This window comes from Ambystoma mexicanum, chromosome 1p (genome assembly GCF_040938575.1).
Source record: "Ambystoma mexicanum isolate Mex_15411 chromosome 1p, UKY_AmexF1_1, whole genome shotgun sequence".
NCBI classification, from domain to species: domain Eukaryota; kingdom Metazoa; phylum Chordata; class Amphibia; order Caudata; family Ambystomatidae; genus Ambystoma; species Ambystoma mexicanum.
In genome coordinates, this window is record NC_090921.1 from 389,670,502 (window position 1) to 389,694,573 (window position 24,072).

Below are 24,072 nucleotides of genomic sequence, written 5' to 3' on the forward strand. Positions count from 1 at the left end.
ATGAGTTATTGGCTAGAACGAGGATAACTGTGACTGCTTGCAAGTCCTGGCATCATCAGAACCACCCACCAATTTCTACGAGCCAGCAGAAGAGTCCTGAATAAGGTTAGGGTTTACATGTGGTGGGGGGGACCTTTTTCCCCATTAACACAACTTTTTTTTAGATACTGGTACTTTAAGTTGGTTTTTGGACAAAATCCCCTTAGACAAGTGCTCAATCGAGTCTTCAGTATAGGTGTCTGATACTTGAATTGCATGTTTACTTTATGCGTTTAATCCAGCCAAGTCGAGACTCTGATCCTCTACTGCTGTATTACTTGAATGTTCAGTAATATCTACAGCAGGCGAAATTTCAATCAGAGTCTGGTAGGTTTTTATTTTTTTATTCAGTTTGTTTGCCAGAAGATTTCTTTTTAGCCCATTTATTCATTGCTCTATTATGCAAGCTCTGTTGCTTACTATATTCAAGCTGGAATTATGGGAAGAAGGCGCTGGGTCAGCGTTCATTTCAGCCTGTTGTTCCTCGATAATATTGGTAAGGACAGTTTGGGTATGTGGCATCTCAGTACCCGCACCACCCCCCCCACAACCACTCACCCCCCCACCCCGACAGATCCTGGTACATCACAACAACTCTCTCAGGTTTTGTCCTTGTTAACGTCATCCCTGCTCCCTTCTCTCACCTCCTACCCTCATTCATCCTTATATTAAGCAGTCCAAGTTCCACCGACCGGAGCCACGATGTCTCTGAATCCCCCCTCCCAATTCCCCCACCCCCCCCCCATCAGGACTCAAGCCCTTTATTCGGCCAAACCCAAAAGTTTCATGCTGCACGGGCACCAGGCCGCTTTGGAGTCTCTCCTAAGGAATTGCAGAGCCAGATCCCAATCCAAGAGGAACTTCTGGTGCTTCCCTTTTAATGAATACGTCACCATTTCAAGTGCCGCCAAGTTCCAAATCCTTCCTACCCATTCATGTTCCGCCTCTTTTGCCCTCCATTTCTGCGCTATTACCAGAGCTCCTGCCATCACCAAAATCACATACACCTTGCTTTGGGCCCTCGACCGTATCCCGTCCAGGGTACCATCCAGCCCCAGCATGAACAGACCCATGTTAGTGCCCCCAGTGATGACAGGGCCCATCGCATCCTGCACCGCCTCCTGAACCTTAGTCCAGAATGGGGCAATCTTCGGGCAAAGCCACCAGACCTGCCTCCAGGAACCCTCCTCCCCACAACCCCTCCAGCACAGGGCGGTTCCGGACCGATAGATTTTAGCTAGCCTGTAAGGGGTGAGATGCCACTGATACATCAGCTTCACCCAAATTTCTTGGAGTTGCAAAGAGTTCGTCAATTTAGGAATCCTCGCCCAGAGGGCTTGCCACTGCTCCAATGCAATTGATTGTCCGGTTTCTTTCTCCCACTTGGCCATAAAACCCCTCTTGCCCACCTCCTCCCCTTCCTTGAACAACCTGTAGAGATACCCCACTAGATGTCTATCCCCTGCCTTAGTGGTCACATATTCTTCGAACTGGGTAAGGCCTCTTGTGGCCGCCTCTTTTACGGCAGGGTGTAAGGCCCAGTGCCTTTGCTGCATATACCTGAACCGCTCTACCTCTCCTACTCCGAACTTGGACTTACAAGTAACAAAGTCCCTCAACTGTCATCCTTCGTAGAGGTCTTTAAGAATCCTACGGCCCCCCTCTTGCCACGCATCAAACCCAGAATCTATTTCCAGCCCCGGGGTGAACTGGGGGTTAGCCAGAAGGGGCATAAGAGGAGAGGGAAAGGTAGTGATTTTTGATTTAGACACCACCTCGTCCCATAACCTGCCCACCAACTCCTTGATTGCACTACAATACATGCTCCTGGGTCTATTCTCACGAGGAAGCCACAAATCTCCCTCCAACCCGCACCCTACCACTGCTCTATCCATTTCTCTCCATATCTTCCCCCCTATCATCCTTCGACCAGTCCCGAACTACCCTCAACTGTGCTGCCCGGTAATAATTCACCATATCTGGTTCACCAAGACCCCCTCTATTTCTCAGCAGTTGCATCAGTCTACGAGGAATTCTGGGCTTCTTTGCTCCCCATATGTAGGCCTGAGTGAGTTTTCTTAGTTTTCTAAAGAAAGGGGTTGGTACCCTCACTGACAATGCCATAAATAAATACAGCAACTTTGGAAGGATAGCAATCTTTAAGGCATTAATCCTGCCTAACCAAGACACAGCCAATGGACCCCAACCCAAGAGCAACCCCTTGATCCTCCCCAACAATGGTAAATAATTTGCCTCATACATTTGGTCTATTGTCCCCGTAATGACAGTCCCCATGTACCCAATTTTACCCTTCGCCCAGGCAAACCCAAATTGCCCCTGTAATTCCTCCTCCACCCCAGGGGCCATCTGTAGGCACAGTACCTTTGACTTACAATTATTAATCCGTAGCCCGGTAAGTTGGCCGAACTCCCCAAAGATTTTCTCAACTGCCTTCTGGGATTCGTCGGGGTCAACAACATATCATCCGCAAAGGCGGCCATCTTATGTTCCCGTCCACCAAACATTACCCCTTTATTCTCTTGGTTAAGTCTAATTTTACTCAGGAGCGGCTCAAGATATAATGCAAAATGAAGCGGCGACAGCGGACAGCCCTGCTTTGTACCTCTAGACACTGCCACCGGGTCGGATGTTTCCCCATTAATCATCAGACGCAGCGTGGGATTACAATAGTTTGCCTCTATCTTGCCCATAAACATCTCCCCAAAGCCCATTTTACTCATAGTGGCAAAGAGAAAGCCCCATTCTACTCTATCAAACTCTTTCTCAGCGTCCAGGGCCACCACAATTGCCTCTATCCTGAACTTGTTTACTTTCTCTATAAAATGGGCAATCCTCCTTGTATTGTCATGGGTTTGCCTTCCCTTAACAAAGCCTGACTGGTCCCGCTCCACTAGGGACGGAAGGAGAGGTTCGAGTCTAGAGGCCAAGATTTTGGTAAATATCTTTGCGTCCAAATTGATTAAAGCAATCGGTCTATATGCTCCACACAAGGCAGGATCTTTCCCCTGTTTAGGGATTAATAATACTTTCGCCTCATTCATAGATGGGGTTATCCCTTTTCCTCCTCCAAAAGTATTATATAAGGCTACCAGTCTCGGGGCCAGCACGTCCCTTTACGTTTTGTAAAAAGCTGCCGTGAAACCGTCCGGCCCCAGAGCTTTATCAAGGGTAAGAGCCACAATAGCTTTGTGAACCTCCTCTACGGTTATGTCCATTTGTAGTTCTTCCCTGCTTACCATCTCTATCCCTGAAAGTTGACAGCTTTCTAAATACCTCTCCAGATCTCCTCCCACTGGACTGTCAGATCTATACACCTCACCGTAATGCTTCGCAAACTCCCGCTTGATTCCTAGACTCTGTCACCTCCCCCCATCCACCTTCCTAACTCTTAGTATCGTTCTATCCTTTTCCACTCTCCTCAGCTTTCTCAAAGTAACTATTTTTAAAATTATGAAGTCGTTAATGTAAAATTCTGATGTTTTGGATGCACAGGCGTTTCCTCAAAATACTACTTTGGAAGTCTTTAGATTTGTACAGGCACGTCTTTGAAAGTTCTTGAAGTTATTTTCTGAAATGCTGTAGAGACTTCTTCTTAAATCGAACTATGCCTTGTGCAAGCGCAAAGGCGTATTATAGGGCAGCACTAGCCATCCTATAGTTAAGTTGAAACCTATCATCCATAGGAACTGACAACATTCTATGGCTAATAATGTTTGAGCCGTAGAATGAATCAGCACGTCATTCGAATTCCGTGGCCTAGGCTGCACATGTGGATGTCAGTGAAAGTCACATGGTGCCAGACACAATGCAGTTTCAATGCACATGTGAAACCAAATACTTCGCCTTATCACAGGACAGTATTTTTAAATGCAAACTCCAAACAAGCTTTGCACCTGAATCCACCCTTCTATGCAAAAACACGCTTTTTAAATGTTGTATTTCGAATGGATTGTGTCCTCCCACGTATTCCTCATCTTAGATATATCCTTACCTTTAGGTTTCGCCTCGGAAAAATGTTTCCTCTCTCCAGCACAGGGCGCTCCACTCGAGGCCGCGGCGTCGATGTCCTTCGGCGGCATCCGTCGAGCACGGACGTCATCCACTGTATAAGAGCCTCGAGCGTGCCCGTTGGCTTCAGTTCCGTTTTTCCGTTAGCTTCACTTCGGATCGAGTTAAACGGCGCTTCAGTCTTTTGTGAGAAAAAGCTACGTCGTCCTCTTCGAAACCTTCCGCACCGAAGACAGGCTTTAAAAAATGCCTAAAATGTGGAAAGATGTCCCTGACAGATCCACACAAGAATTGTCTTTGGTGTCTCGGTTCCGACCACCGTACTGAAGACTGTGGTTCGTGCCAGTCGATGACCCACAAAGCCTTAAAAGAGCATAGAGGTAAACTGGCGATGGGGTAGGGTTTATCGAAGTCCACTTTAAAAAAGAAGGACTCGGCCGAGTCTTCGAAAAAGTATCATAAAAAATATTGGATCGAGGAGTAGATCGAGAAAGTCTTTGTCATCTAAAAAGGCTAAGAAAAGACACCTTCTATCTCCCTCATCCTCTTCAACATCTTCGCGGGAGGTTATAGCATGTCCATCAAAGCGTGACTCCCGAGTAAATGGGAAGCTTTTCTAGTTTCCATGCTTAAAATTTTTGAGAACGCGGCCCATACCCCCTTAAAAAAAGCTAAAGAAGACCATGCTCCTGTCCATAAGAAAAGTGACAGAGCAAGGTCCAAAACAATGAAAGCTGATAAAAAGACGTCGAGAGCGTCATCGAGAGACTCTTCTCGATCACCTCATAAAAAACATCCTTCGGTGCATAAATCGAAGGGAAAAGGAAAAAAAATGGCATATGGACGGCATTGAAGGTCCTCGAGTCGACAACTCCCTCGAAGGAAGCTCCTTCGACAGTTTCCACGCCTCCCTCGACGATTACATCGAAGTCGTTGAAAGTTCCCTCGACGACGCCGAAGTATGTGATTAAGACATCAGCGCCATCAACGTTTTCGTCGACGCCCAAGCCTTTAATAAGGGAAAAACATGCATTACCTGAAAAGGTTTTTCAACCTGAGAGTCTTGACATGATTTTTTCAGAACCATGTCATCCATCTATGAGGGAGATTCATCAGAAGAGGAAGAAGTCACCTCTGCTGGTGTCAAAATTTGGCACAAGATCTGTTCCAGAGGAGTTAATTAACCCTCAATCAAGAATTCAAGATCTGCAAGAATGTTTACAAACAACAAGTGACCTGGACACTTCTCCAGAGTATGAATTTGACAAACCAGACCCATCAGAACAGGTTGATATAGGTTATAGAAAACTCATGAGCAGGGTTACAGAATTTATGGGGTGGGGTAGGAGTTCACCAGTCTGTCAAGATGATGACATGATGGATATATTATCTGGAACTCCCCAACAAGACCCCATTCTACCCTTTCATATTGCCTGACAGAGAAGGGTTAGTTCTGCATGGGAACGTCCCGAAGCCTCAGCGGCAGTAAATAAAAAGTTTGTGGCAAAATATAGACCCTGCAGATCTGATCCGGAATACCTGAGCAAACACCCAACTCCGGAAAGTTTGGTAGTACAGGCAGCCACTTCCACAAAGAATGCAACATACCCCACAAACCATCAAGATAGGGACGATAAAAAGGTGGATGCATGGTGTAGGAAAATCTTTACATCTGGCAGTATGGCTTTGAAGTCTACTAATGTAACTTGTACATTGGCAAGGTTCACATACTCCCTGTGGGACTGCATGTCAGCGGCAGCTGAACACATCCCCGAAGGTGAAGAACGTGAAGGCTTTCTAGCTATTATAAGGGATGGAAAGGAGGCGTCTGGAGAATGCCTTCAATCAGGTTTGGACACAGCTGACAGTATCAGCAGGTCCATGGCATCTAGCACAGTGCTACGTAGATTTGCGTGGCTAAGAAAGTCTGGGTTTGCTCCTGATGTGCAGTCCAGGCTTCTTAATGTGCCTTTTGATGGCTTGAGGTTGTTCGGTAGCAAGGCAGATGAAAGTTCGGAAAAGCTACAGACCTCCAAATCGGCGGCAAAATCTCTGTGCCGCCATAAGACAACCTCAGCAACGCCCCTACACAGGCTCATCTTCCTGGGGGGGTCGTCCTTTTGGCTATTATTCCTCAATTGGAAAAGGAAGAGGGCAGGCCAATCAGAAAGGTCAAAGAAAATTTCCTCGGGGCGAGGAAAAGGTGCTAGATCTGCCCCAGCAATAGCATCTGTACCTTCAGCCGCTGCTGCAGTTGCCGCAAAACCACGCCGAGGTTTTGACCCACAAGACCTCGGTCGGAGGCAGGATCTCACAGCATTTAGAAGAATGGCGGGGCATTACTTCAGATGCTTGGGCACTGGAAACAGTATCCCAGGGTTACTGCCTTCCTTTTCTAAAGAAACCTCAGAATCACCCCCCGGAATAGAACTCTGCCAAATATCCGGATCCGCTCCTGTTGCAGGAAGTTTTAACCCTGCTACAGAAAGGTGCAATAGAACATGTACCTGTAGCAGAGAGGAACAAGGGTTGATATTCCCCATATTTCCTTATTCCAAAGAAAGACAGAGGACTGATACCCATCTTGGACTTGAGAAAGTTGAACAAGTTCCTAAGGAAGGACAAATTCAAGGTGGTCACACTTTCTCAGATCTTTCAGGCTCTCCAACTCCAGGATTGGTTGGTATCATTAGACCTTCAGGATGCTTACTTTCATGTGGCAATCTATCTCAAGCACAGAAAATACCTGAGGTTTGCGATTGGCAATTCTCATTCTCATTCTCATTTTCAGTTTCGGGTTCTGCCATTCGGGTTAACCTCCGCCCCAAGAGTTTTCACCAAGTTGATGGCGGTGGTGACAGCGAATCTCAGGAGAAGGAGGATTCATGTCTACCCCTATCTGGACGATTGGATGATAGGAGCACGTTCTCCAGAACAAGGCCAGGATCATCTGTCCAAGACTTGTCACTTCCTTCACAAACTAGGTTTTTCTCTGAATTTAAAAAAAGTCAAACATGATACCATCACAGAAACTCCAGTTTTAGGAGCAGTCCTGGATACCTGCTCAGGCAAAGCCTCACCTCCCGAAGAGAGAGCTCACCACATTCTGCAGATGGTAACAAAATTCCAGAATGCCCAGTATCTTCCAGCCTTCGACTTTCTCAGGTTGCTCGGTCTGATGGCATCCTGTATTTTCTGGTGCCAGAAGCCAGATTGAGAATAAGATCTCTTCAATGGGCTCTCAGAACTCAATGGTCCCAATTCTCAGGGGAAATGTCAGATCTGTAGCAGGTCCCAGCCAAAGTAGCTCAGGATCTACAATGGTGGGCTTGCAGACATCATATCCTCAGAGGAGAATCTTTTTGGCAGCCATGGCCGGAGATAACAGTAGTGACGGACGCCTCACTCACGGGGTGGGGAGCCCATACCAACGATCTGACAATCAGCGGACGTTGGTCTCCTTCGGAGTGCAAACTACACATCAATCTTTTGGAGTTGAGGGCAATCAGACCAGTGCTGAAGGCCTTCCTGCCCTCTGTACGGGGAAAGAATGTTCTGATAATGACGGACAACACAGTAGTCATGTATTACGTCAACAAATGAGGAGGAATGGGGTCACTGCCGCTGTGCAGGGAGGTGATGCAACTCTGGTTCTGGGCAATACAAGAAGGGATCTCTCTATCGGCAATTCATCTAGCCGGAGAGCAAAACACAACAGCGGATGCTCTGAGCAGGCAGAGCAGTCTCTCAGGAGGTGGGAGATAGCTCAGGAAGTCATTCAAGAGATCTTCACCCTTTGGGGAACCCCTCAAGTGGATCTGTTTGCGTCCGGTGCCAACCGAAAGTGCGAACTGTACTGCTCAAGGGAATTTCCCCTGGGAGGAGCTCTAGGGGATGCGTTCGTGGTGGAATGCGTTCCACTTCTGTATGCGTTTCCTCCAATCCCTGTGATCCCTCAAGTAATCAGGAGGTTGAGAAAGTTCGGGGAAAACCATGATCCTAATTGCCCCGGATTGGGCCAGTAGAACGTGGTACCCGGCCCTTCTGGACATGTCCATCTGCCCTCCAATACGTCTTCCAAGAAGAGAGGATCTTCTCTCGCGACAGGAAGGTCATGTTCTCCATCCGGAGGTCAACACATTCAACCTTCACGCATGGCTTCTGAAAGGCTGAGATACAAGGATTGGGATCTTCCGGATGGCGTGATGGAGATTTTGCTTTCGGCCAGAAGGCCAGCAACCAAGTCTCTGTATCGGTGTCGTTGGAACAAGTTCAGTAACTGGTGCAGAGAAAAGAATGTGGATCCATTTCAATGTAATATCCCCACAATGTTATCTTTTCTATTACATTTAGCTAATCTGGGGCTCCAGGTTGGGACGATAAAGGGATACTTAGCAGCGCTATCCATCTTTAAGCGCTCTTCAGAAGAAGAATCTTACTTCAAGATACCCTTAATAATTCAATTCTTAAAAGGTTTAAATAATGTGTTTTCACCAATACCTTTCCAGGTTCCAGTGTGGGATCTGAACTTGGTTCTAAAATTTCTCACATGTATTCCATTTGAGCCTTTACATTCTTGTCCACTAAGGCTCCTTACTTTGAAAACAATACTTCTTGTAGCATTGACATCAGCCCACAGGGTAAGTGAGTTGCAGGTGCTTTCGAGCGGTCCTCCTCACACCATCTTTTTCTTAGGGTCAAACCTTCTTTTTTACCAAAACTTGTTTCGGATTTTCATCTATCACAGAATATAACTTTACCTACTTTTTACCCTCCTCCTCATGCAAGCAAGGAAGAGGAGCTGCTGCATAGACTAGTTTCCAGAAGAGCTCTTAGTTTTTAAATCTCAAGATTGTCAGAAATTCGGCAGTGTGATCAACTTTTTGTGGGGTACACTTGACGCAAACTGGGTCTTCCGGTAACCAAACAAACATTATCCAGATTGATAATTTTAGCCGTTACAGAATACTGATTGGCTGGGAAAGAACCACCTGATTGACAGAGAGCTCATTCAACCAGGGGCATTCAACAGCACTAAAAAGGGGTTTCCCTGTACAAGATATTTCTGCAGCAGCGACATGGTCATCCATGCACACTTTTATAAAACATTATGCTCTGGACTCGACTTCTTCTCAAGGAAGTCTATTTGCTAAATCTGTACTCCATTCTGTACACGATTAAAAAAGACACTGTACTCCCACCTCCAATGCGAAACTGCTTTGGCAGTCTATCTAAGATGAGGAATACGTGGGAGGACACAATCCATTCAAAGAACAAGTAACTTACCAACTGTAACGTTCTTTCGATTGGATGTTCCTGCTATGTATTCCTCATCGACCCTCCCAACCAACCCCACAGTACAGTTTACGTGAATTACACTCTAAACTCTTTTAAGGCTTGGATCAAGAGGCATGCCATTATCTAATTAAGATCCACGGACTACAATATATGAAAAAACAGAACGGAAGCCAACGGGCGTGCTCGAGGCTCTTATACAGTGGATGACGTCGGTGCTCGACGGATGCCGCCGAGGGACATGGACGCTGCAGCCTCGAGTGCAGCTCCCTCTGCTGGAGAGAGGAAAATTCTTTCCGAGGCGAAACCTAAAGGTAAGGGTATATCTAAGATGAGGAATACGTGGGAGAAACATCCAATTGAAAGAACGTTACAGTTGGTAAGTAACTTGTTCATCTTTCTTGCTTGTGTGATCTGCTGTACCAGTTATGTCACTCATGATGCCATAAGTGATATCATTTGTGATGTCATCAGGGTGCTAACTGGCTGCGCAATATGAGCCTCAATGTTACGGTGGCATAGCTTCCAGGGGTTTTGTTGCGTTAAATTGACACCTTAACGTCAATTCAACCAATGTTTTTTTTACTGAATTTACAGGGTTTCGTTGCATCTGATTGTTCACCTTAACAGTTATTAAACAACAATTTCTGTCACTGAATATTTTCTTTTTATATATATTATAAAAGTAAACAACCTGAATACTAAGACCTATTTTTTGAGAATTGTTTTGTCAAATTAAATATTGAATGCATGGGTAACAGTCTCTAAAGTGTGTAGGATGGTGTTGGACAATCATTATTTACTTCAATAGAAATGTTAGACAGAGCTGTTCAGGGGCATCAGCTTTTCTGCTTGCACCGACTGGTACAGGTTATAGTTTGAACGTAGTGAAGCATGCAGGGACATATTGACCAGCGAGGCAAGATAAGGACACAACAGAGGGCTGCTGAAGCAGGTCATTTTCACAAAGATGCAATTGTGAAGGTGGTAGCGCCTTGAATAAGAAGTTGCGGGATAGTGAGTTGCAAATGTGTTCGCTGGGAAGGATTTGAGGTGCTGCATCCTGCTGCGTTGGAGATTTCAGATATTAGTTGAACACTTCCTTTGAAGGATACCATGTCAAAGTGATTCGGAGTAGAAGACCTTCTCGGCATTCCTTATCATTGGCAGCTGCAGTGACAGGCATGCCACTTTCGCCCAGCCCCTGTAGGTTTTCAAGTAAACCACTCTCTTTGGTGGTTCATGTTAGAGGTTCTTCCAGGGATGCTGGGGCCTAGTGTGCAAAGGATTTGAGCCATACACCAGTTATTAGAAGGCCAACAAAGGTGGTTGGGATGCATCAAGGTGTGTCATCACTTTCGGGAGACTACCTTGATGTTGCTTCACCAGCAGATACATTTTTTATTGGAATAAGTAGGATGAACATAGAGAAGTGGTATGTGCATGGAAGATTGAGAAGGTGGTCAGCCCAAAGAAGAAACCTGGATACAACCACAAACGTCCAGGAAGCCAAAAATGGCATGCCTGGTGTGTTCTGTCTATGGGTGTGACCTCCCAACGCCTTGCTAATAAGAAGGGTGCGTGAAATGTGCTTACAGTCACACTTACTTAAATCCAAAGTGGAAAGTTCCCAGAATAGTGAGGTGTGGATGGGTGAGGAAGACTGTAGAGTTTGTATCGCTGACAAAACTTTAAGGGTGCCATTGTGACCTTGACCTCTTAAGGTACAGAGGAAGGAGAACGAATACAAGGAAGATGGCTAGCTTCTCCAGCATTGGATCTTTCATGGGTTCACATGCTGTGAATATTTCCCCAGCGTCAGGCTGGGAAACCTCAGTAACTTTAACTTAGCGTTTTCCTGTGGAAAACTTCAACACTTTAGTGTCCTATCAATGTATTTTCTGGGTGCTTTAGGCCCCACCAATAGGACGTGTGGTATAAATAGCCCCGCCCCCGCGGCTTCCCTTCAGATTTCAACCGTATCCAATTGGGATCACCTCGTGTTTCTTCGTGTTTTCGCACGTGCGTTTGGTATCATGGGCTAAGATGTCGTCTGTAGCCCAGAAGAAGTCTCTTTTTTGGCCTTGTGCTACCTGTGACTTGAAGAAGCTATATGAAGGAGATGGCCATATGGACTGTCTTTACTGTCTCTACCCCCATTACTCGGCGGATACCTGCGAGATATGTCGGGTTTTTCGCAGAAGACCCTGAAGAACCGTAATCGGCAGCTCATCTGTTGGCTTAATTGAGGGCACGTACCCGGCTTCTGAGGTGGTTTCAGTCCGAGATAGCCTGTCTTTGGGTACAGCAGTGAAGTCTGCAGAACATCACCGAGCAGCATCGACGGAACCTCCGGTGAAGAAGCATCAGGCCGCAGTGCCTGCGCCTGATGTGGGAAAAGCAGTAAGTCTTTGTCGCGGCTGCAGCAGTCGAAGAGTGGTTCTTCGTTGTCCACGCGGGGTCGGTCGGACCATTCCAGGGGGTCAGGTAGGCCCGAACAGTTGAAGGAATTGGATGAAGCTGAAGGGGTCTTCGTCGAAGCACTCATCGTCCAGGGACAATCATAGGTCTTCGTCCAGCCAAGAGTCTTCGAAGCAATGGTCCGGTTCTTCCAAAAAATCTGTCTCGCCAGTGAAATCAAGATCAGGGGATGTGGTTCCGACAACAAGCTTGTCGACGGTTGTTCCATCATCAACAGTTGTTCCATCATCGACAGTTGTGCTACAGTCTACAGTGCCATCGTCGACGATGGGGTCATCGGCGCCGTCCACAACTCTGACGGGGAGTGGCCCGCTGCTATCATCCACGCAGGTGGAATCAGAAGGACTTTTATTGTCGGGTGGGGCGTGGCAAGCCGCCGCCTTTGTGTCTATCCTTCCGGAGACAATTTTGCAGCAGGATCCAACTACATTTTCTGTGTCTTCTGAAGGGGAGGAGGAACAGGAGCAGGTGTTTGACCCATCGGCTCTGGGGTTACAGAGTGCGAGGCCTTCAACGTTGAGTGGAATGGGTGCTGGTCTGCCCGGTTATCCGCTGGTTAACCTGCAATCTCTGCTGTCGTTGCAGGTGCTGTCGACACTTCAATCCTTGTTGGGACAGCTGGACGCGAGTTTGCCTCTGCCCCGAGTCTAGCGGTGCCGTTGATCGAGGTGTTACCTGGTGAGGCTCCTAGAAAGTCTCCTCCGGCACGGTTGCCATTGCCGGTGTGGTTGGTCCGTCCACGGTCTCATCTGGAAGAAGGCGAGCTACTGGAATCGGAGCCTGAGAGTGTTCCGCGGGACATAATTTCTACTGTTTCATTGTCGCCGACGAGGGTTGACGCATGGGACACTGACGGGGAGGAGGCGGAGGTGGAGCAGCCTCATAGCCTGGTGCAACCCTCGCCTTCCACGCCATGTCGTCAAAAGCTTGTCTGGCGTTTGGATTGGCACCTAAAGAGGAACGCAAGGACTGCTTCCTCTTCAACCAAATGGGCAAGCGGAGGAAGGCGGTATTCTCTGTGTCGACCACGTGTGGCAGGAGGGCATGCCTACGATGCGCCATCCATTTTCATAACCAGCCGTGAAGGGTTGGCTTGAAAAGTTGTTCAAGGTTCCGGAGTCAACCCATCGCTGTTTGGTGTCACAGCCCACGCCGGAATCTGTGGTGTTGGCAGCTGCTAGCTGGAAGGCTAGAAGCCAGCATAAATGTGCTACGCCGCAGGACAGTGAGGCTAGGAGACAGGACACTTTTAGAAAGAAGGTCTTGACGGTTGGGGCTACGACGGTGAAGGCTGCAAATTCCTTGGCGATCATGGCCAGATAAGATTGTGAAATGTGGCATAAGCTGGCCCCGCTTCTTGAACATCTGCCGGAGCAACAAAGAAAGGAAGCAATGCTGTTGGTGCGTGAGGGGGAGGAGGCCTCCAACCACAGCATAAATATAGCTGTGGACATGGCAGAGTCAGGTTTTAAACAGATTAACAATGGGGTTGTGCTTCAGCGCCAGGCCTGGTTAAAGTACACTGACTTTCGGCCCGAGGTGCAGTATAAAGTAATCGACATGCCTTGTGAGGGCGAACACTTGTTCTGGGAAAAGATGGATGAGGACCTAAAGGTTATGAAGGAGGATACTGAAACTGCTAAATCCTTGGGTTCCTTGCAGAGCTGGCGCTCTTTTCATTCCTTTCGGCCTTTTCAGGGAGCCTCTGGGAATGCACGGTTTGCTTCCACCAGAGACCGTGGTTATGGGCCCTCCAGCTACTCCTGTCAAGGGTATAGGCGCCTGTCCAGTCGGGGCAGAAAGGCCAGGACTTCCAGGCTCAGCGGAAGAAGAGTTTGCAGCCCTCTGCGTCTAAGGGGAGGCAATCTAAGCCTCATCAATGACTGCCATTTGGACAATCTGCTGGGGGGCAGGGTCACCATACACGTGGACGAGTGGAGAAAAATAACATCAGATCGCTGTGTGCTGGACACAGTGTGTCTTGGCCACTCGGAGTTCAGGAGTCCTCCGGTCACTATTCCGCCGGTGTTTGTACCGCAGCCGCATCCTCCAATCCTGCGGCAGGAGGTGGTTCTCATGCTGGAGAAAGGGGCGATAGAACCAGTTCCGGTGGTCGAGCGGGGTTTGGGGGTTTATTCCCGGTACTTGGTGGTGAAAAAGTCCAACGGCAAGTGGAGGCCTATTCTCGATCTTCTGGCCTTAAACAAAACTCTACAACGCCTGAAGTTCAAGATGGTCCCCCTTCACAATGTCATCTGGTCAGTGCAGTCGGGCGAGTTCCTGGCATCGTTGGATCTGTAGGACGCCTATTTTCACATCCCTATGTGGCGGAGGCACCGCAGGTTCCTGCTTTTTGTGGTAGGAGAGGAGCACTATCAGTTTCGGGTCCTCGGGTTTGGCCTGAAGTCGCCCCCCACGACTTTCACAGAATGTCTGGCGCCAGTGGCAGCCTTCCTCTGCCGGGAAGGTCATCATGTATACCCCTACCTGGACGATTGGTTGGTGAGGGGATCGTCGCTGGGAAGGGATCGAGAGTCTCTCGTGCCAACAGTGCGGCTCTTGCAACGGCTGGGATTCGCCGTCAACTTCGACAAGTCTTTCTTGACGCCGACCAGGGAGTTGGTGTTTCTGGGGTTGAAGTTTCTTACCCAGCAAAATCAGGTGAAGCCTTCCAACGAGCGTGTGCAGAAGTTGCGGGCCAAGGCAAGCGAATGGAAGCAGGGCGCAGCTGTTTCGGTCTGAAGTTGCATGTCGCTGTTGGGAGCTATGGCATCCTGTATCCCTCTTCTGCCCAATTGCTGCCTCTTCATGAGGCTGGTGCAAGAGTTCCTCGCGGACAGATGGTCGCAGAGTCGAGGATTGTGGTCAGACAAGCTGGTGATAAACAAAGACCTGGTGGACGCCCTTCGCTGGTGGGCATGCACGACCAATCTGGCGAGGGGAATGCCATTGCTGGTACCAGAGTTCGAGTTTGATTTTGGCAGACGCCTCCCAGTTGTGGTAGGGGCACAACACAACGGCTTGCAGGTGCAGGGCCTGTGGTCTCGGGTGGAGGCTATGTTCCACATCAATATGCTCGAGTTGAGGGCTGTGTGCTGGGCCCTAAAGTAGTTTCTTCCGCGGGTCGGTGATGAGGGTGTCGATGTTTTTACACATTCCCGAGTCCTATTGAAGGAGGCACAGGACGTTTGGCATTGGGCTCTAGCGTAAGGGATCAGCATTGTCGCTTTCCATCTGCCCGGAGTGCTGAATGTGCAGGCCGACACGCTCAGCAGGGACTCAATCCAGCTGCACGAGTGGAGGCTGTTGGAGCGACTGGCCTCAAGGATCTTCCGGCGATGGGGGCATCCTCCGTTGGATCTTTTTGCTACACGGAAAACAAGCAGTGTCTGGAGTTTGCCAGCACGGGGGCCCATCCAGAGTCCTTGGGGGACGAGTTTTCGTTCCCGTGGACGGGGCTCTTCGGGTATGCGTTTCCCCCGTTACCACTCATTCTGCAGACCATCCAGTGGATTCCGAGGTACCAGTGCTGAGTGATTCTAGTGGCAGTGGAAGAGCCGATTCGGTTGGGAGCCGCTCCGCATCTCCTGTCTCAGGACAAGGACAGTGTGTGGTATCCCGATCCAGCGTCTTTCAGCCTGACGGCATGGCTCCTGACCACACACAGTTCGGGCATTTAGGACTCTCCCGAGAATGTCGACGGATTTTGGAGGCAGCGGACTAGTACAGGTATAAATGGACGAGATTCTGTGACTGGTGTAAGGGTCATCAGAAAGTTGATCCTTTGAACGTTTCTCCGGCGCAGGTTTTCCCGTACCTATTGCACTTGGCGGAAGGGGGCCTTGCATTGTCATCCATTAAGGTGCATATGGCGGTGATTTCTAGGTCCGTTAGAAAATGCCATACTGCCCCTCTGTTCAGTGATCGTTTGGTGAAACACTTCCTGAAAGGGTTGTTTCGGACTTTTCCTCCTGTGAAGAAATTTGCACCGGTATGGAGCCTTAATGTGGTCCTTTCGGCTTTGATGAAGCCTCCTTTTGAACCTATGTCGACTGCTTCATTGAAGTTCATCTCATGGAAAGTGGCATTTGTAGTGGCAATTACCTCGGCCAGGCGGATGTCAGAATTACAAGCATTGGTCATTGACCTGAAGTTTCTGAAGGACAAGGTTCTCCTGGCCACTAACCCGCACTTTATTCAAAAAGTGCCGACAGCATTTCATATGCTCGCATCTATTGCTGTACCCTCGTTTTTTGTTAATGCATCCATGCCTTGTATTCTCTGGACGTTAAGAGGGCCTTAAAGTTTTATCTGAATCACACTCAGGACTTCAGGAAATCGAAGCAACTGTTTGTGGTGTATGGCCCGTCCAACAAGGGGCAGGCCATCTCCAAGCAGGAACTTTCCATATGGGTTTCCTCTTCCATTTCGTTTTGCCATGCTAAAGCTGGAAAGCATTTACAGAGTGCTCCGAAGGCTCATTCCACGAGATCCACTGCCTCGTCGGTGGCGCTGTGGTCTGGGATACCGCTGGTGGACATTTGCCAGGTGGCCTCCTGGGTGTTCCCGCATACCTTCACCAGACATAACTGTCTGGAGCAGCAACATTCGGAAGATGTGCAGGTGGGGCGAGCGGTCCTCCAACGCTTGTTCCATTAAGGTAGGCCCTGCAGCTTTGGGGGTTTGTTTTCTATGTGCTTATCACTTGCTGGGGTTGTCGACTCATGTATGTGATTAAGTACTGCTATGTAATCGGTTTACAGCATGTGAATTCATGAAAGATCCAATGCTGGAGAAGGGAGTTGTTTCTTACCTGTAGCTCCATTTCTCCAGCGTTGGGATCTTTCATGGATTCACATGCGCCCGCCCCTGCAGGCAAACCTGGGTTTGGGTTACCTCTACTTTGGAGGTTAAAATCTTAAGGGAAGCCAAGCCGCAGGGCTATTTATACCACACGTCCTATTGGTAGGGCCTAAAACACCCATAAAGGACGGTGATATGACACTAAAGTGCCAATGTTTTCCATAGCAAAACGCGAAGTTAAAGTTAGCAAGGTTTCCCAGCCTGACGACGGGGAAATAGTCACAGCATGTGAATCCATGAAAGATACCAATTCTGGAGAAATGGAGTTACAGGTAAGAAACTACTCCCTTCTCTAAGGAGTAGTGCTTCAGTAAAGGCCATAACTGTGGGTTGGAGGGTATTGATGGACATTCCTTGTAAACTACTCCAGAGGCGACGGGTCAAACACCTGCTCCTGTTCCTCCTACAATTCGGAAGACACAGAAAATATAGTTGGATCCTGCTGCAAAATGGTGTCTGGAATGATCGATTCAAAGGTGGTGGCCTGCCACGCCCCACCCGACGATAAAAGTCCTTCTGATTCCACCTGCGTGGACGATAACAGCAGCGGGCCACTCTCCGTCAGTGTCGTGGACGGCGCCGATGACCCCATCATCGACGACTGCACCATAGACTGCAGCACAACCGTCGACGACCTCGTCGTCTGGACCACGTTCCCATATCTCGATTTCCCTGGTGAGCTGGATTTTTGGGAAGAACCGGACCAGTGCTTCGAGGACTCCCATCTGGACGAAGACCTATGATGGTCCCTGGACGATGAGTGCTTCGAAGACTCCTTCGGCTTCGCCAGGCCTTTGTCCAATTCCTTCGACTGTTTGGGCCTACTACCAGACTCCCTGGAATGGTCCGACCGACCCTGCTTGGACAATGAAGAACCACTCTTTGACTGCTGCGGCCTCGATGAAGACTTCCTGCTTTTCCCCACATCAGACGCAGGCACTGTGGCCCAATGCTTCTTCACCGGAGGTTCTGTCGATGCTGCTCGGCGATGTTCTGCGGTTTTCACCGCTGTACCTGAAGACAGGCTATCTCGGACCGAACCCACCTCAGAAGCCAGGTGTGTGCCCTCATTAAGCCAACAGATGAGCCGTCGTTTACGGTCATTCAGGGTCATCTGCGAAAACCCCTGACACACCTCGTAGGTATCCGCCGAGTGATGGGGGTAGAGACAGTAAAGACAGACCATGTGGCCATCTCCTATGTATAGCTTCTTCAAGCATAAGGTAGCACAAGGCTGAAAAAGAGACTTATTCTGGGCTACAGACATCCGAGCCCACGATACCAAACGCACGTGCAAAAACACGAAGTGATCACAACAGTTTGGAGATAAGTTTAAATCTGAAGGCAAGCCGCGAGGCAGTGCTATTTATACCACACGTCCTATTGGTGGGGCCTAAAGCACCCAAAAAGGACGTTAAGTGTCAAAGTTTTCCATTGGAAACTGTTAGTTAAAGTAACTGAGGTTTCCCAGTCTGACGACGTGGAAATATTCACAGCATGTGAATCCATGAAAGATACCAACGCTGGAGAACTGGAGTTACAGGTAAGAAACTACTCCCTTCTCTAAGGAGTAGTGGTTCAGTCAAGGCCATAACCGTGGGTTGGAGGGGATTGATGGACATTACTTGTAAACTTCTGTGATAGCCCCTGCTTTCTTGATGCGATTAACAGCCACTATTTTATGGCCTGATGGGAGGGCCTAGGTGGATGGTTAGGGCATTGCAGTCTGAAAATCAGGTTTCAGTGATGCACACTCGGTCAGGGTTTTCATCAATTATGTGATTGTGGGTGTTCCATCTGTTTGGATACTGACCTTCTTTTGAGGCAGTAGTGCTAATGGCGAAAATATGCTAAGTAATGAGACATGGTGGTGCAGTGCTTGGAAAGAGGTGAGCGGGACAATTCAGCAGAGTGGGAGAACGTGACAGAATGATGGCTGCATTGAATTTGTTTTTCAAATGCTCAGGTTGATACCTTTAAATAATTGTATTCTTTCTTGTAGGTTTTTGTTTGACGAAAGTAGTGTGGAATATAAATATTACAGATTAAAGATGATGGAAATGCAAAAATTGAAACGAGCCACAACAGATGCAAAGGTCCAGGCGGATGGACCCCATAGATCACCTGAAGATATGGCAAATGAGTCGGTGAGAGCCATGATCTTAGCTAGAAAAACTGCAGCAGTCAAGAAGAAAATATTCAGAGATGTGGCAATTACAAAGAAGAGAAAAATACAGAGATTATCAGTAGGCACGCAGACAGACTTCAAAGGGCCTCTGGTTCAGGAACTGCCAGCCTCTTTTGAGCAGTCCATCCCAAGACCAACTGTTCCTGGAGATCATTCTAAATCAATTGCTTCTGAAACCTCTGTGGAGTCAAAGTTATTGGAAGGTAGGCAACTTGTTTTGTTTTTCCTCTGAATGAAATGAGTACTAATGCTAATCAATCTTGGTTTAAAGGCGATGCCTTATTTGCCAAGTAAGTAAAAAGAAAAAAAAAGTTGTTTAATTGATACTTTAGCCAGACATAGCCATTGGGAGCTGTGTTCATCATTCACCTCAAAATATCCTTTTCGAGGGGATTGGTTCCTCAGACGTATTCCATATCTATGACCGGTAATCACCACAGCTGTGCTGCTTTGGAACATTTTCGGTGTCTGAGTCCTGCGTCGATGGCGTTGATACGCTGTGCTCGAGGGCCTCCATCACCGAATGTTATAAGTAGCCTCAGTTCCGTTTTTTCCGCGAACGTGTTTGCTTCGGAGATCTCGGCGCACCTCGGTTCTTCTGAGTTGTTCTATCGGTTCTTCGAACCCATTTGTTTGTGAAGATTTCCATGATGTCTTCGTCGTCTTCTACCCTGCGGCCGGGTTTCAAGAAGTGTCGCGTCTGCGGTTCCAAGATGTCACTGATGTACTTGCACGACGCCTGCCTCTGGTGCCTCAGTGAGGACCACGCCATGGACGATTGTGACGAGTGCCAGTCGTTGACATTGAAGGCCTTGCGGGAGCGTAAGAAGAAGCTTCCTGTAGATAGGGTGTGCGAGCCCCGAAAGTCGAAATCCACTGGGCTTTCGACCGACAATTAGAGGGGCGACTCTCCGCATCGTCGGCGTAAGTCCAGGGGGTCTCGGTCACCGAGTGGGTCCCGCCATTCCTCTGCCTCTTCAAGGCACTCACGGAAGCTCAGTCACCGGTCGCCTTCCCCGTCCTCGTCCGAGGACTCAACCCGTCGGCGGGTTGCTTGTCCCAACAAGCATTCCTCTGCTGGGATTCATTTCGTAAGGAGATGATGCTGATTTTTCAGTCGCAGGGCTCCGTTCTGTCCGCGCCGTCGAAAGACTCTAGGGAATGTGCTAGAGCCACCGTTCGCACGCCTTCGGACTCGAGAGGTCAGCGCGATCACCGGGAACTTTCGAGGAACCAGTCGGACAAGGTGGATCGCTCTAGTCATGCCCGCTCCAGGTCCCGGTCCTCAAAGCCATCGAGACAGTCGGAGCCTGTGAGGTCTTCGAAGAAGACGTCGACGCCTTCGGCGCCGAGACCGTCAAAGGACTCTCTCGAGGTTCTGCCTCCGACAGCCTCGGCACCGATGGTGTCGACGGCTTCCTCGAAGGACATGCTCGAGGCTCTGCCCTCGAGGCCTGTGTCGAAGCCATCGGCACCACGCTCGCCCTGAATGCCTTTCGAGGAGGATTTCTCAGAGGTGCCCCGGGGACCGGTGGAATCCCTGAGGAAGGCTCTGGCCAAGTCAAAAAACGAGGTTGTGCCTTTTTCTGTGCCCTCATCCAGGGATTTATTCCAGCCTCTGGATTATATTTCTGAGGTGGATGAAGGGTCTGAGGAAGGGTTGGTTCCCGATGACGTTCCTGACGACCTCTTATCTGGTCATAGCCAGTTGGAAGACCTGCGTCAGTCTCTGCACAATGCCAGTGGTCTGGACACCTCTCCGGAGGTGGAGTTCGGTAGGCCTGAGCTTGGCACGAGTCTTCGTACCGGCGGCTTATGTCGAGGGTGACAGAGTATTTGGGGTGGTCTGCGCCACCAGTGGACTTTCTGCAGGATGACCTGACAGATATCTTATAACCAACGTCCACCAACTGACCCGGTTCTGCCATTCCATATGGCCCTGCAAAGAAGGGTGGCAGCAGCTTCGACTGCTCTGGAGAGTCTCCCGGCAGTGAGCAAGTCTTTGACGAAAAAATACCGTCCAGCCAGTAGCGACCCCAGCTACTTGACTACGCACCCCACTCCGGAGAGTTTGGTGGTGCAGGCGGCTACGGCCCCAGCAAAACGGGTGTCGTTCCCTACCATCCCTCCTGATAGGGACGACAAGCGTTTTGATGGCTGGGCGAAGAAAGTGTTTTCTTCAGGGGGTATGGCTTTACAGGCAGCCAACTCTGTGTGTGCCTTAGCACGTTTCACTTACACTCTGTGGAATTGTCTCTTTGGCGGCTGAGCATATTCACGAAGGGGAGGAACGGGATGGTTTTCTTGCTCCCGTTCAGGATGGCAAGGATGGCAAGGATGCCATGTGTGAATTCGTTCAGTCGGGTCTGGACATGGCCGATTGTGTCAGCCGGTCCATGGCGGCGAAAACCGTAAGGCGCAGATTTGCGTGGTTGCGGAAGTCGGTGTTTGCTCCTGATGTACAAGCCAGGCTTCTCAACATGCCCTTTGATGGTCAACATCTTTTTGGCTGCAGACCTCCAAAGCTGCAGAAAAGTCGTTGAGCGCTGCAGCTCACCAACCTCGGCCTTTTCGTCCTAGGGGACAGCAATGGGAGGGGAGGTTCCTTTTGATACTACTCTTCCTTTGGTAGATCGAGAGGAGCTGCAAGTCAAAGGGGCCACCGTAGGAGTACCAGAGGTGGAAAACAAGGTACTTGTGGTGCCAAGGCCGCTCGGCAGTTGCCTCTTTACCCTCAGGCAATGCCGCAGCCGCTTCAGCTCAGTCATGAGACCATGTCCCATGGTTCGCCGGTTGGGGGGGGGGGGAAGGCTCGTGCAGCATCTTGTGGAATGGCGTGCCATTACTTCAGATATGTGGGTTCCGGAGATCATAACCCACGGCTACTGTCTTCCTTTCCGGCAGAGGCCTCACGATAATCCACCAGGGAATGTCTCTTTGAAGAGTCCGGATCCGCTCCTTGCGCAGGAAATCCTATCCCTGCTGGAGAAAGGCGCCATAGAACTGGTGCCTGTAGCGGAGAGGAACAGGGGATGGTATTCCCCTTATTTTTTGATTCCAAAGAACGACTGGAGATTGAGACCCATCATGCACTTGCGTGGTTTGAACAAGCTCCTCAGGAAGGACAAGTTCAAGATGGTTACTCTTTCTCAAGTCTGTCAGGCCCTTCAACTTCAGGACTGGTTGTTGTCTCTCGACCTCAAGGACGCTTATTTTCATGTGCCGATTCATCCCAAGCACAAGAAGTTCCTGAGGTTCGCGGTTGGCGACTCGCATTTTCAGTTTCGGGTCCTGCCGTTCGTATTGACCTCCGCCCCGAGGTCTTCACCAAGCTCATGGTGGTGGTGGCAGCGCATCTCAGGATCAGAGCGCACTCTCCTGAGCAAGTCCTGGATCATCTATCAGTCACCTGCCACTCCATTTAAAAGATGCTGGGCTTATCACTCAATTAATAGAAGTCCCACTTGACTCCAACCCAGCGGCTCCAGTACATCGGAGCAATGCTCGACATATCCCTGGGGCAGTTTCCCTCCCCAGGTGAGGGCTCATCCCATTCTGCAGAGGGTGCACAAGTTTCAACATGCCCAGAGTCTCTCGGCGTTCGAGTTCTTGAGGTTGCTCGGCCTCATGGCATCCTGCATTCATCTGGTGCGGATGAGTTCTCTGCAATGGGCTCTCAAGCTCCAGTGGTCGCAATCCTCTGGCAGGATGTCGGACCCCGTTCAGGTGCCGCCCTCGGTCGCCCGGGATCTTCTGTGGTGGGGTGTCGAAGGCAATCTGATGAAGGGGGCTCCATTTTGGCTACCCTGGCCGGCGGTAACTATCGCGACAGACGCGTCCCTCACGGGATGGGGAGCTCATGCCAACGAGTTGACAGTCAGCGGTCGTCCAGACTCCATATCAATCTGTTGGAGCTGAGGGCCATCAGGCTAGCCCTGAAGGCTTTTCTGCCTTCTGTGCGAGGGAAGAATGTCCTGATCCTGACGGACAACACAGTGGCCATGCACTTCCTCAACAAAAAGGGGGGGCAGGGTCTCTCCCTATGTGCAGAGAGGCGATGCAGTTCTGCTTCAGGGTTATCCTGCAGGAAATTTCGCTCTCGGCAGTTCATCTGGCCGGAGTCGAAAACGCGGCAGCGGACGCTCTGAGCAGGCAGAGCACGGTCTCTCACGAGTGGGAGCTGGCTCGCTCAGGAGATTCTCCTGGAGGTCTTCACCCTTTGGGGGGACCCCACAAGTGGATCTCTTCACCACCAGTGTCAACCGGAAGTATGAAAGATTCTGTTTGCGGGAATTGTGCGAATTTCCTCCAAGAGGAGCCTTAGGGGACGCGTTCGTAGTGGAGTGGTCCTTCACACTGCTGTATGCGTTTTCTCGAGTCCCCGTCATTCCGCAAGTGCTACGGAGGTTCGGTTCCCAGATGATCCGCATTGCTCCGGCATGGGCCAGGAGAACATGGTACCCGGACCCTCTAGACATGTCCATCTGCCCTCCACGCCGTCTTCCCTTCCGAGGCAATCTGCTCTCACGGGAGGGGGGGGGTCAGGTTCTCCATCCAGAGGTCAAGTCCCTCAACCTTCATGCTTGGCTTGTGAAAGGTTGAGGTATAAGGATTGGGACCTCCCTGAAGACGTGATGGAGGTGTTGCTTTCGGCCAGAAGTCCCGCAACAAAGTCCCTGTACCGTTGCCGTTGTAGAAAGTTCTGCGACTGGTGCAGGGTTAAGAATGTGTATCCTTTTTCATGTACTATTCCTGTGGTTCTGTCCTTTTTGCTTTCGTTAGACCACAAGGGCCTGCAAGTGGGTACCATTAAAGGTTACCTGGCGGCGCTGTCTATATTTAGGCTCTCGTCTGAGTGTTCTTACTTTAAGATTCCTCTAATTTCGCAGTTTCTGAAAGGGCTCACTAATGTGTTCCCACCGTCACCTTTTCAGGAGCCTGGTTGGGATTTAAACCTTGTTCTGAAATTCCTAATGGGAGCTCTGTTTGAGCCTTTACATTCTTGTCCTTTGAGACTGTTGACTTAAACTGTATTTTTAGTTGCGGTTACTAACGCTCGCAGAGTGAGTGAGTTGCAGGCACTTTCCGTTAAGCCACCCTTCACGGTGTTCCATAAGGACAGGGTTGTCCTTAGGGGTCATCCTTCTTTTCTTCCGAAAGTTGTGTCGGAATTTCAT

The 24,072-nt window shown here is 49.4% G+C and overlaps 1 protein-coding gene across 3 annotated transcripts in view; it reads left to right on the forward strand.

The window, feature by feature from the left end:
* LOC138570801 (uncharacterized) overlaps positions 1-24,072 on the forward strand; it is a 941,103-nt gene that overhangs the window by 296,098 nt on the left and 620,933 nt on the right. For all 3 annotated transcript variants that reach the window (XM_069649146.1, XM_069649147.1, XM_069649148.1), the window contains exon 5: positions 18,710-19,098. In XM_069649146.1, coding sequence (XP_069505247.1) covers positions 18,710-19,098 — 389 coding nt within the window. The remainder of the gene's footprint in view (positions 1-18,709; positions 19,099-24,072) is intronic.